Source organism: Calliphora vicina, chromosome 4, assembly GCF_958450345.1.
Source record: "Calliphora vicina chromosome 4, idCalVici1.1, whole genome shotgun sequence".
NCBI classification, from domain to species: domain Eukaryota; kingdom Metazoa; phylum Arthropoda; class Insecta; order Diptera; family Calliphoridae; genus Calliphora; species Calliphora vicina.
This window is the reverse complement of record NC_088783.1, coordinates 27,071,408-27,084,787: the sequence shown is the minus strand read 5'-3', so window position 1 is coordinate 27,084,787 and position 13,380 is coordinate 27,071,408. Positions and strand designations below refer to the sequence as shown.

The following is a 13,380-nucleotide window of genomic DNA, read 5'->3' as shown; positions in this document are numbered from 1 at the left end:
TGAGGTGAAATAAATAAATTAAATTGAATCAATCCCAGTAAGCACCAAACCCCAAAAATTCAAGCACTTGAGTATTTTGTTGCAATTTGATTAGAATGCAAATGTAATTATGTTTTAAACTTGAAAAATATTTGAAAAAATTAAATACTTTTCAAACAAAAAACATATGGTTTGAATTTATGTTTCCCTTTTACTGTAGAATGCTATTGAAATAAAATGTAACACAATTCTAATTCAATTGCTTGGCTATAATTCAAGACATGAATTACACTTGCTTTCAACTTGAATTCCAATAAAAATGCTTATTGGGAATTATTATTTAAATTATTTTCTTAAATTTTAATTACCTTTAGCAGAAAGAAGAAACAAAACGAACAAAGGGTTTACATAGATAAAGCTTTAGCCTCTCCGAAAATATAATTATTTTTTTCCTAGTCTCTTTTTAGTCTTTGAATTTCCCTTAATTTTTGAACTATTCAGCGAATATTAAAACTATTCATACCCACAATACTCACCTACTTATGATGTGGTTACATTGAGAAAAGTGTTACCTTTCCTATGATGTAATTCAATTTTCTAAAATAGCTTTCTTAATTTTCAAATTTGCGCAAATTTTTCTCCCTTAGCTGGCCCAACATAAACTATACGTATACGTGTTGAACAATTCACACTAATATTAATATTACTCATACCAACAGTTGCCCACAGACTACATGATTTTCATATAAAACATGACATAATTCTTTACATACTCCGATAAATAAATAGATAACTTATATCAAAAACCTATAAAACTGTCAAATATTAAATAAAAACAGAATAAATTATAGCATGTATGTAGCTACTTTAACATTTTTATATTTCTTTAATATTTTACATTTTATTTAGAGAAAACATATGTACATATTTTTTCATAAATTCAGTTATTGTAAAAAAATTTAACTTTAAATTTAAATCCAAACAAAAGTCAGATTTAATAATTTGTAACTTAAAATTTCTTAAAAAATAAATCTTTATCTACACATGTACTTACTTAAAAGCTTATAACAACACATAATAAAAACATATTTTTTCTCTTTCTTATCTCTTTGCAGGTTTTCATTTGTTAAAAAGAATACTAAAAGTGATACATAAATCCAATTTTTATATTGTGAATAAGGTTTTGTTTAAAAGAAATATATATATAAGCCTTAAGTTAAAATAAAAGCAATAAATTTAAATAAAAATATAAAGTGCTTTATACAAAAAAAAAATAATATAGATATATATTATATATAAAATATAACAAATAAAAAAAAGCTAAAAAAGAAAACCTAAAACATATTTGTGTTTCGTTAAAAACCTTAAATTATTTCAAACACAGCATAAATATGGGCAAGAAAAATTCAAAATTGAAGCAAGACACCATTGATCGTTTGACAACGGATACATACTGTAAGTATTAAAATGCATTTATACATTTACACTTATTTATTCAAGTTTTAGATTTTTCACATTTTTATAAAAACCATTTAAAATTATAATCGTAACTGTAATAAATTATATAACCAGAGTTTTCTTTTGAAATTTGGCCAAAACTACAATAGTCCTATATTCTTTGTGTTTAATAATGCATAAGCAAAACACCAAAAACAATGGAAACTACTTATTTGCATTTGTTTAAGCTAAACCATTCTTTTGCAAAAATAATACAAAACCTTGAACTTGAATTTATACCAGAAAGTTTATTTTTGTGTTTATTTTTCTTTTTTTTTTGGATAGAATTCATGTGCCAAAATTTTGTGCACCCCAATTTAATTGTATGTAAAATAGTTTTTCGCAATTTTCTTCTTTGTGAACTTTTAACATGTTCTTTTATAGACTAGACTGTTGTGAAAGGAGCTTTTGTTTATTTGTCATTGTGGCCATGGTCATGGACAATGATGAGAATTTTTTCACGTAATAGCCAAAAAAGAAATTTTTAAAGAATTAAGTTTAGTGCATTCATTTGGTAATTTTAAATATCTTCAAACTTCATAAAACCACAAAATGATTCATTGGAAAAAACAGAATTCCATAATTTACAAAATAGGTTAAGTAAAAATTTAAAACCGGTTATAGCCAATAGGCTAAGTTGTAGAAAATAAATAAATAAAATAAAAATAAAAAAAAAAATTCAAGGAAACAATCAACTACAAAAATGTACCTTAGATCTCAATTAACAACTTTCTAGAACATATGAACTTCCTAGGAATGATTAATATAAGTTAGTAAGAAAAAGCTAAAGGAATTAAGTGCTTTAGGCCATAAACTATTAAATAGTTATAAACTAAAGCATACTTTTAGGCAGCTTTACAAAAATTTATTTCGAATTTTTTGGAGTTTTTTGCGATTTTGATAGGATATTTTGATTTTATATGTTCAGAATTTTTGCCCTTTATGACAAGGGCTACAAGTTTTCCTCAGAAAGTAAATCAAAATTCCGAACGATTTGCAAGATATGAGCCTGAGAAAATTATCACTTTTTTGCAAAAATTAGACGAGGCCCCAAATCTTTGGGGCTCATAAAAAAAGTGCATGACTTTGGGCAAAACTCGGAGACGCGGGTCTTTTTTTGGTCATTTGTCACGTAGCACAGTGTGAGGTTTTAACAATTTAGCTTATCTAAATACAAATTTTTGTTTGCTTTTTTTTAAAGAATTTTAACTAGAATTGATAGATAATATTCCAAACTACAAAGAATTGCATTTGAAAATAAAAAAATGTACAGTTTTATAAACAGCTCCTTAAACTTCATTGTAATTGCAGACTTTTGTAAGACATAAACAACTTTAAATGTTTGTAACTTTTTTTTTAAATGCACATGATCTTTATGAAATTTTTACTAGTTTGTAGTTTCATATATTTTTTATTAAAAAAAATAATAAATCGTAAAACACGTGAGCAGAATAAAAGTTTGAAGGTTTTAAAATATATCTCTTTTTTGAACTTATTTTGAAATTTTGTATTTTTTAATTGGATATAAAAATATATAGGAAAGCAAGGAAAAGTTGTCGCATCATTTACATTAGATAACCCTATCTGTCTTCTTAGAGAATCAATCTCTCCACAATTGCAGATCCAAAATCTGATCATGGGTTCAGGTATTTCGTGACAACAAATTTTTGACTACAGGTCGCAATTTTAAAGATAATTCGACAAAATTAGGCACGAACTTTTATATTGCCCCAAGAACTGAGCCTGTTTAATTTGGATAGAGTCAGACCATTATTTCTCCTAGCCTCCATACAACTGCCCTAACTGAAAATAGTTAAGCTCTCATAAATATCTAACATAATAAGTTTTATATATACCCAAATGATTCCACCAAATTTTGTGACAATCGGTCCACAATTAGTTATAGCTCCCATATAAGCACCATTATCGAAAATAAGAAAATAAGATTCAATACAAATAAGTTTCATATCAAAATAAAGCTGTTTATAATCCCTCGGTGTAGGGTATCATAGGTCGGGCTTGCCCGACTATACTTTCTTACTTGATTTTTAATGATTATAATGTAAAAAAAAATTATTTTATATGGGCAGTGGGCGTGGCAGTTGTCCAATTCCGCCCATTTGTCTACAGAAGTTGTGAAGTTAGTCATATATTACTTGTACCAAAATGCATTTATTTAATACCGAGTTATGAATTTTGATAAGCTAGAATGTCAAAACCTCACACTGTGTGTAGTGGTGTCCGTATATGGTTATTTTTTCCGTGTTGCATTGTGTAATCAACTCAAAGAAGCTACTGCCCTTGTATATTTTTAATTTTTAAAAGTACATTACATCACTTAAGTATATACATATTTCCATATGACATAATGATCAACAATCGATATTTTATTTATCTATAGTTAAAATAAATACAAACATATTGTAATTACTTGAAATATAAATAAAGCCATATACATTAAATACCTGTCACTCTCAAAATAATGATTTCCGCAATATGGTTTTCTTTTACTCCTACCAAAACACATTATCAAAATTTATATAAATTTTTATTTATAAATTTGAACAGTTTGAAATGAAACCACAACTTCCGCTGCGACAGTTGTCAAAAATAAATATAAAAACTGCATTTTTAAAAATTTATGATAATGACACCAACAAAACACCAGGATACGCCAAAATAATATTGAAAATACAAAGAAAAAATAAAAATAAAACACAAACAAAACTAACTTCACTTTGTTGGCGAAATAACGCCAACGCTAATTTAGTGGTGTCAGAGAGGAACACGCGAAAAAAAACCGCAACTTTTGTTAGTAAATTTTGGGAGGAAAGTGTTAAATGTCCATAAAACTATATAAATGTTTTATTAGTGTTTAACTCGTACAAATGACATTAACATATTTATTTCAACAAATAAGTGCTTTTATTCATAAAATGTAATTAAAGACAGGTTTCACTTTTGGCGTGATAAATTTGAATGACAGTTTTTGCTAAAATATATTCAGGTGTATTTTTGCATTTTATAAATTTATTTAAATCTACCTAAACCATACAAAATTTAATTTAATTTATATTTTAATTATATTATTTGAAAACATTTGATGCTGTTTTGTTTTGAAAACCTTAATTTATCTTATTAAATTCCATCGAAAATGATTCAAAATAACTTGACTCAGCTTTTAAACTTATTAAAACCCCAAAATAAATCCTTATGATTCTCATAAAAAGCTGCTTATTTGGCCTCCACAAAACCAATGGTCAATTTATGGTATCTGCCTGTAGGCTCAATTTCAAAATAAAATGTCTTTTTCATTTAAATCTTTTGGCCTTTAAAGTCGAATGAAAAGAATGATAACAATTTCTAAAGAAAATACTTAATCCAGCAAATATTTTTGCATATTTTTGCCGTATTATTTATGCAAATGACAGTATCGTTTGCCTTTATGCGGCCCTATACAAGTAAAATGAAGTAAAATTCTTTGAAAAATAATAAAGTGAAACCAACAGGCATTGTTCTCCCCTACTGTCTACTTGATTTTGTCAGTAAACGTAAATGACAAGTAAAAGGAATAAATGAAGAGGTCTTGTTACTGAGCATGAATTGATAGTTGAAAATAGAATACAAAATCTTTGCATTTGATTTTACAAAGCAACTTGACATAAAATCGTTTTAAACAGACAAGATAGCAAGTAGATAATGATAAAAAATAAAAAGATTTTCATTACTTTTCATGAAGTAGGTTTTTTGTATTGTAAAAATATTCAAAATGATTTAATTAATTAAAATAGTCTTGAAAGTAATTATGAATAAGAAGGAATGATTTTCAACTTCTTATTTTATACTTTTATGTGGATAAGTGTTACTTTTGGCTTGATAGCTTTAAAGTATTTTAAGCAGTGTATCATCAATGAATAGATTCCAAACTCTATTTTCAAGGTATTATTACTTCAATAAAACTCAATAATAAATCAAATGTTTTTTTGTTATCGAAATATTTAAAATTTTGTACCAATTACTATAAATGAGTATAAGGAACAGTTCAAAAAATACATATTGGAAGAAGAGAAAACATAATAAATAAAATGAAAATAAATCTGTAACTTCTATACGGATTTCTCATGGCTTATTGGCATTACCTCCAATTTTTTTTCTCGATTTGATATATATTCAATTTACTAGAAGATATCTACAAATACATTGATATACCTATATATCATCTTTTATGGTTTACGAGTTATTCCTATTTGAAAATAAAATTTTAGTTCTTTTACCTACCTTAGTCTGCTTTTTTACTAATAACGGATCCAAATCTTTCCCGATTTTCTTTAAATGTCTAGTTTAGAATTAACAATAAATTTATTAATATTCTTTAGAAAGAATTGTTGAATAAAAAAGTCGTTTGTTCGCCATTTTTATACCCTACACCACCATAGTGGGGAGGGTATAATGCGTTTGTGCAGATGTTTGTAACGCCAAAAAATATTCGTCTAACACCCACCTTAAAGAATACCGATCGACTTAGAATCACAATTTTGAAGATATTTCGATAAAATTTGGTACATATAATTTTTTCCTATTAAAACTGGCTGAAATCGGTCCATTATTTCACCTAGCGCCCATACAAATGTCCTTCCAAAATTGGACTTTATCGGTCATAAATGTTTATTTTATATATGTATCTTCACAAATTCTGCTCCAAATAAGTTTTATATATACAAAATTCATGTCACCAAATTTTGTTACGATAAGTCCATAATTAGTCATAGCTCTCATATAGACCTGCTTCCGAAAATCAGTTTAACGTGCATAAATCGCTTAAAAATGTTGGTATACACACAAAATTCAACATAGTTAACTTTAATATAGACGTAACTCATACGATCTAATTTCATGGTGATCGGTCCATAATTGGTCATAGCTCCCATATAAGGCCCACTTCCGAAAATCACTCACGAATATAAATTATTGAAATTTTAAAAGAAAAATGTTTTACTTAGTGTAGGGTATTGTATGGTCGGGCTTGACGGACCATACTTTATTATTTGTTATTTTTTTTGAGAAAAAAGTACTTACATTAATTTTAAATTATACATAAAATAAGAAAAACCGAAATACTGTGTTTATATTTTTCTGAAAGATAAAATTTCGGCTAATATTACAAAAGCAAAATTATATAAAAATTCGTAAAATTCGCTCCAGAACCTTCGAATTAGACCTATTTTTTATGTAAATTTCAACTTTAGACAACATTTTCTCTACGAAGTGATTTTCTATGGTCAAGAACGCGACAGTTGTATACCATTGATCTCAAACAAACTAAAGAAATCTAAAAAAATTTTTGTTTTCATTTTTCGATAGTATTTTTGCAGCACTATGTTTAGTAGATTTTATAATTTTATTAAATACAGAACGCTACACAAATAATATAACCGACTGCATCTAGATCCGCGATCGGCAGACATATACTACTACATTTTGCACTTGTATAAGTGTAAGAGCGAAAAATCAAGAAATGAGAAATAGTTGTACTCTCATCTTCACTACAAGACAGGCATGGAAAACTGAACATGTTAACTAACCTATTTGTCTAGCAATTATTACGTATTAAAAAATAATAATTTACAAGAAACTTCTAAAAACCCATTTAAGCATGTAAAGGTGAGAGAAAAAGCATTTTCATTAGTGTTTTTCTCAATTTTTACTTGGTATAAGGAACAAACTTGTCTTTTTCATTAGCCAGATTTTTATTTCTATCGCGCGTTTTACTCTTTTAGCACTTACAGCGTCTTCCCAGCTGGTTTATGACAATATTCTTTGTACTTTTATGGATTTATTTTAACTTTTTTCTAGAAGTTCATCGGTGCATTTTAACCATATATCCAAATATTAAAATAAAAATAACGTTTGTATTTGAAATAGATATGTATATTAAAGATAGCAAACGCTACATACTTTAAAAAGCAAGTGCTTATTATATGCTGCAACTTTTTTTAAGTTAAAGCCACTTTAAGTTTAAATAAAAAAGCTCTTGATTACAACGATCTTGGAGTACAGATAATAAATTCTAATTTAGGTACAAGAACGTGACATAGGAACATGAAGAAAATCATATGAAAAATTTACCATTAATCAAGCTTTTCATTTGTTTTTGTAATCATAGAAATATTTCATAAGATGCGTGCAATCCATAAATATATGAACATTAAATATTAAAGAGAAAATTAAATTCAAAGTAGCTATGTATACAAAAATTATATATTTTTTAGATTTCAGATCATGATAAAATTTTTTTTAAATAAAATATTAATTTCAAGTGTAAAGTGGATCTTTCATTTGAAATTACCATCTGCTTCATACAGTTGCAAAAGTTTTTTTTAAAAAAACCCTTAAAAAAAATTTAAACTAAAAATTTTAATTGTTTATCATTATAAATAATTTAATTTTCATTGTCATTCAATGTTGGTCATTTAAAATTGTTACTCGTTATTAAAAACAATTGTAAATGTCAAGTGCTGGCAGAATAAAACAAAAATTAAAAAAGTATATCTTTTATTCTGTAGCTATAAAAGAGAATCTCATTCATTATAGCAGCATACTCATATAAATGCATGAACATGTCTTTTAAATTCATAGTCACACTCATTAATTCTATGTACTACCGTGTAATGGAATAAATTCACAGTACATCCCAGCAGTTAAACAAGTGGTCTATGCATCCCTTAATAGTGTCAACTAATGTCTGACCACTAGACTGACTCAAATTTATATATTTTGGGTCATTTGACAAGTATGCGCTCTTTGCAGTGCAGAGAGAATTCAATTGGTTACTTTATACATCCCATGTAACCTATCGTGAAGCCAATTGTCACTTTAGTGTCCCTAAGTAGCTTAGAGTGTAGTCACTTCAAACGTAACTGACTTATCTAACCGGTATGTGAATCCAATGCAAGAACTGTTTTGGTGCACCTATCAGACAGTCTCCTTGTAACCCAAAAGCGTCATTCGATACCCTTCTAAGGGCATGCAAGATAACTAGTCACGTAGCTAGTAACTATTTATCATCCTAAAATAACAAGTTCGGGATAGCATTCCAAGAACTGCTGGGATACTATTTCTATACATTAAGGTGTCCCAAAAAATAAAACTTAAAAAAACGAAACCTTAATTTTAGTGAACAAATTGAACGTGATACTTAGGGGCCAGCTTAATATTAATATGAAGGTGTATAGGTAACTAGCAAATATATGTAAGTTTGTGTGTATTGTTTGCCAGTACCTGTGGTTGTATGATTTTAATGTTGTTCAACATAATAAATTTTCCCCCTGGAATAACAATGTGTGTAATAAAATTTCTATAGAGAATGCGAGCCAAAGTTAAAAGCCACCACAACAAACATTAAGGATACAATGGGGAAAAAAAGAAACATAAAAAACAATACACCTATACATACACGTACAAAATAAAAAACACATAAATGGTAGTTAAAACAAAAGGAAACAAAAAAAAAACAACAAAACAAAACAAGGGAATAGGAAACATGAATTCCCATAATAATATAAATGAATGTATAATTTTAAATGAAAAGAAAATGCGTAAAGATAAGACTAAAACAAATGAATACTTTTAAATGGAAAATAAAAATTTATAATACAATTTTGTTGGTTTTATTAAGTATATATTTAGTTTGATGCTGGTGTTTATAGCACAATCTTGCAAGAAGTGTGGATTATAAGAACTCCTAAGTAATTTATGGCTTTCTTTAAAAAAAAAGTTTGCATACAGAGGAGATTTCTTTTTAAATTTAAAAAATGTTTAAACACATTTTGAAAATAGGTAGAAATTATAAAGGATGTCCCAAATGTACGCATTTTTCAGAAATTCTCCAAAAACATAAAAATAAATTTGACAGCTGACAAAGTCGACCACATCTGGAATGCAAAACTATGTTACAAACTCTAACTTGTACAAATATGAGCATATATATTTAAGATGAAAAATAAAATCTTGCTATATCATGTTTGGAAATTCAATTCTCTAGTCTAATTTTGTCAGATATATTGGCATATATTTCAACAAGCTTTCGACTTATTGCCATCTTATCGAGCCCTTAGCGCCAAATTATCGTAAGCGACAAAACTCAAATTTTACAGGAGAAGGTTTTTTTTAGAAGAGCTAAAATACATTTATCAAATTTCAGTGTCTCTCAGAATCTTTGTAGCGTTCTGCAAACGTGCCCTCAATTTTAACATCACTTCTCATATTAATATGCTCCTGATAATATCTTTGAGGGATTATTTACTTTTCACACAAATCCTTAAGTCTCTAAATTCTTGACTGTGAATGAAAATAACAAAGTAAATTCTTTGCGAGTTTTTAAGTTTTCCCAAATTAATTTGAAAAGTAAAAAAACATAAGATAAACATGTTATATATCAGTAGATAGAAGACTTTTTCTATCCACTGATTTTAATGTTGACAATTCAAAAATTCATGAAATACTTTTTTAAAAAATATAAAAAAAATAGTTTTTGCAAAGTTAAAAATTTTTCAACTTGAAATTAAATATTTATTTATGAATTTTTTTAATGAAATTTTACAGCTACATATGTAGACTTTTCTATTGAAAATGGAAAACCAAATACAAATTTTCTTGAATTTGTATTCAGGAATCCTCCAATTCCCAAAAAAAGTTTTGAAAAATTCAAAAATGTGATTTTTTACTTTTATGGATATCCATATCAGATTCGGGATTATCGGAACCCTTTACAAAATAATTAAGAACATATTGAGCCATCTAAAATGGGTTACTATATTTTGATATCTAATATGCGATTTGAGAATGTTTGCCCTAAATTTGAATTCTATATAAAAAAAGTAAGTAAGTGATATAATAGCCTAGAATAAGTAAAGGAGCAAAAACTCGTCTTTAGGACGAGAGATTTATGTCTATATGAAAGTTTACTATGTTGAGTGAGTATACCAACATTTTTAAGAGATCCTGCGACCTGCACTCTGCGCACAAGGTTTACATGGACAGCCAGCCAGCCAGCCAACCAGACCACATAGGTCTGGCGAACCACATTTTTTGGCCAAAACTCAAAACTCTTTTTCCTATATTTGTTGTTAGGATGTAGTAGCAAACACTTCAGATAAACAAAAAAAATATTTTGTTTTTATTCTATGAAGGGAGAAAGTTCAATGTTTTAAGTGCAGTGGTAAACTGAAACACGTGGTGTAATTTTTTGTTTTCTTTGAGTCACATATTACACGAAAATAAATAAACTTTTTAAGTCAGTTAGTTATGGATATTAATGACGGTGGAAAGTAGTTAAATTTTTAATAGTGAAATATTCAATAAAAATTATGGTAATAAGAAATTACATAAAAAACTTTCATAACCTAAAAATCAGTGATTTTAACTTTTTATAAAAAAAAATAGTATATAACTTATATAATTTCAACCGATTTCAACCAACCAAAAACGCACAAAATTACAGTGATATTTTGTGCTTACGAATCATCCATAACTTTCTGCTTATTTTTAAGAAATCAATTTTTGTTTCAGGATACTTTTACTTCAAAAATTGTGATTTACTCAGAGTTTGGCAGAGTGGAAGTGAAAAAAATAGAAAAAAGTTAAATTATTAAAAACTTAATAAAATGTATGTTTTTTGTTATTAATTGTATCATTTGTATGAATTTATGTATATAAGTGAATATTTTAGTTTTGGCCAAAAAAAGTGGGTCGCCAGACCTATGTGCAGACGGACGGATATCGTTTAATCGACTCAGAAAGTGATTCTAAGTCGATCGGTATACTTTAAGGTGGGTGTTAGACTAATATTTTTGGGCGTTACAAACATCTGAACAAACGCATTATATCCTACCCACTATGGTGGTGTAGGGTATAATAAGTGTTTTTTGGATAGACCGAGTCCCCTCGAAATCAAACATTTTACATTTTTTTGCATTATTTTTTTGATATTTTCATAAAGTGTAAATTCTTTATACATATATACACAGCCTCAGAAGTGAGTATACACCAGTGATTTTTTTAAGATCATAAAAATCATTATATTCCGACTTAAATCTTTTTTTTTGAGAACTGAAACTATTATTCAACTCAATCTCTAATATACCGAAACTTTTAAACTTGAATCGATGGATAGATTTTAGGATTAGGAGAAAAATCTAATAATTTCTGGTGTTTAATCACTTTTGAGGCTCACTGTATGTACTTAGAAATGTTTTTGGATAACTTATAAAGAAAAAAAGTACTTTTTCCCAAAAAATTAGCGAAAAATCGCCTTTTTTAATTCAAATGCGTATAAACTTGAACTCGGTCAGTATTTTTAAATAATTCTTTTTTATTTGACACATAGATTTGTTGTTAGTCCAACAAGACTGGTGTAGGGTAGATAAATATTTCTTATATCTTCCAAGCTATGAGAGATAATTGATTGCTATGAGAAGATTTTTTGTTCGACGTGTAGATTCCAAGTATGTAATTATGAAATAGGAGCACAAACAAAGAAATAGGATCGTTTTTTAAAAATTTATCATACCCGATATGTGATATTTTGGGAAGACCTGTCCAGGCCCCTAGTAGTGCCATGATTTCCATATTCGAAACTTAAACTTTTTCCTCTTTGCGTGTGTGAAATTACAGTTTAGAAGTTAAAGATTACGAATTTCTTTACTATAAAATGTAAAAATTGACTTATAATAAAATCTTATCCCCTATATTTTTAAAGCTATTAACAATTTTAATATTTTGAGAACTCTAAAATATCAGATGGTCCAAAAATTTTAATAACAGAATTAAAAAAAAAATTGAGAAAATGTCGCTTACGATACTTTGTCGCTAAGGGCTCTCTCACGTGCTCAGAGATATTAATTAATATTATTATCACTCTGAGACTAATTCATATTATTAGCACTCTGAGACTACTTCATTCCATTGTATGTGATTGTCGAAAAACAAATGCATTCATTATCATGTTTGGTGCTAATTTTGGGATTGCCAAGCAATGACTTGTCGCGACATAAAAATAAGGTTTTTTTCTGTTTAAATTGGATGATGTGGACAAAATGCAGTTTCAACAAAGGAAATTCCATGATGCATCAGCGAAATTAAGTAAAATTTATGCAAACTGATTATAGGAAATTTCGACAAAAGAACGCGTATATGCCAACAAAATCACGGAATCCTATTTCTGTTCTGCTAATCCAAATATATCGCAATCGTTTCCATATACTTCGCTATTCTTTAATAAAAGTTAACAACCTAAAGGAAAAAGCAGTTTTTTTTAATTTAAATATTGAGTAAATTTTGGTACAACCTTTATTTTAACATACTTTTGTGATGTGGTATTTTGTTATGTGAAACTTGTTTATGCTGAATTTTTACCCATATTTTTGTATGAAATCTGTCCATTCCGGATTTCAGTTTATGTTTGAACTAGTCAAATTATTGATTGGTACTAGTTTTAATATTCTTTGAATAAGCAAATGTAAACTAAAATTATCTTTTAAGTAATGAAATTTATTTTTATCAAAATATTTATATGGACAGACAGCAAGACGGACAGGCATTGTTAAGTGAGACGAAAAATAATTCAAAATCCATTGGTTAGTAAATTAGTAGAGCCTACTGAATTTTTTATACTGTTATTCTTTAACTATTAATTTTTATTGCAATCCCCCATTGCTATATCAAACTAATTTCTTTATTATCATTAATCACCAAATCATCGTTTTTTGCTCCCTTCTTTTTTTATAAATTTTTCCATTTCATTCTTTTTCACTTATTTAATGATGTGGTAAACCTTAAAAATTTGTTACAGCAGCAGGCCATTTAGTTTAGATGTGTTTAATGAATACAAAGTTTTCATTAATAATT

At 27.5% G+C, this 13,380-nt stretch overlaps 1 protein-coding gene across 1 annotated transcript in view; it reads left to right on the top strand.

Annotated features, from left to right (window-relative positions):
• The first annotated feature begins 1,275 nt into the window (after positions 1-1,275).
• The window catches only part of LOC135957493 (frequenin-2), a 46,828-nt gene continuing 34,723 nt past the window's right edge, over positions 1,276-13,380 (top strand). Inside the window, exon 1 of the mRNA XM_065508242.1 lies at positions 1,276-1,434. Within this exon, the coding sequence (XP_065364314.1) occupies positions 1,371-1,434 (64 nt within the window). The 5' untranslated portion in view covers positions 1,276-1,370. The remainder of the gene's footprint in view (positions 1,435-13,380) is intronic.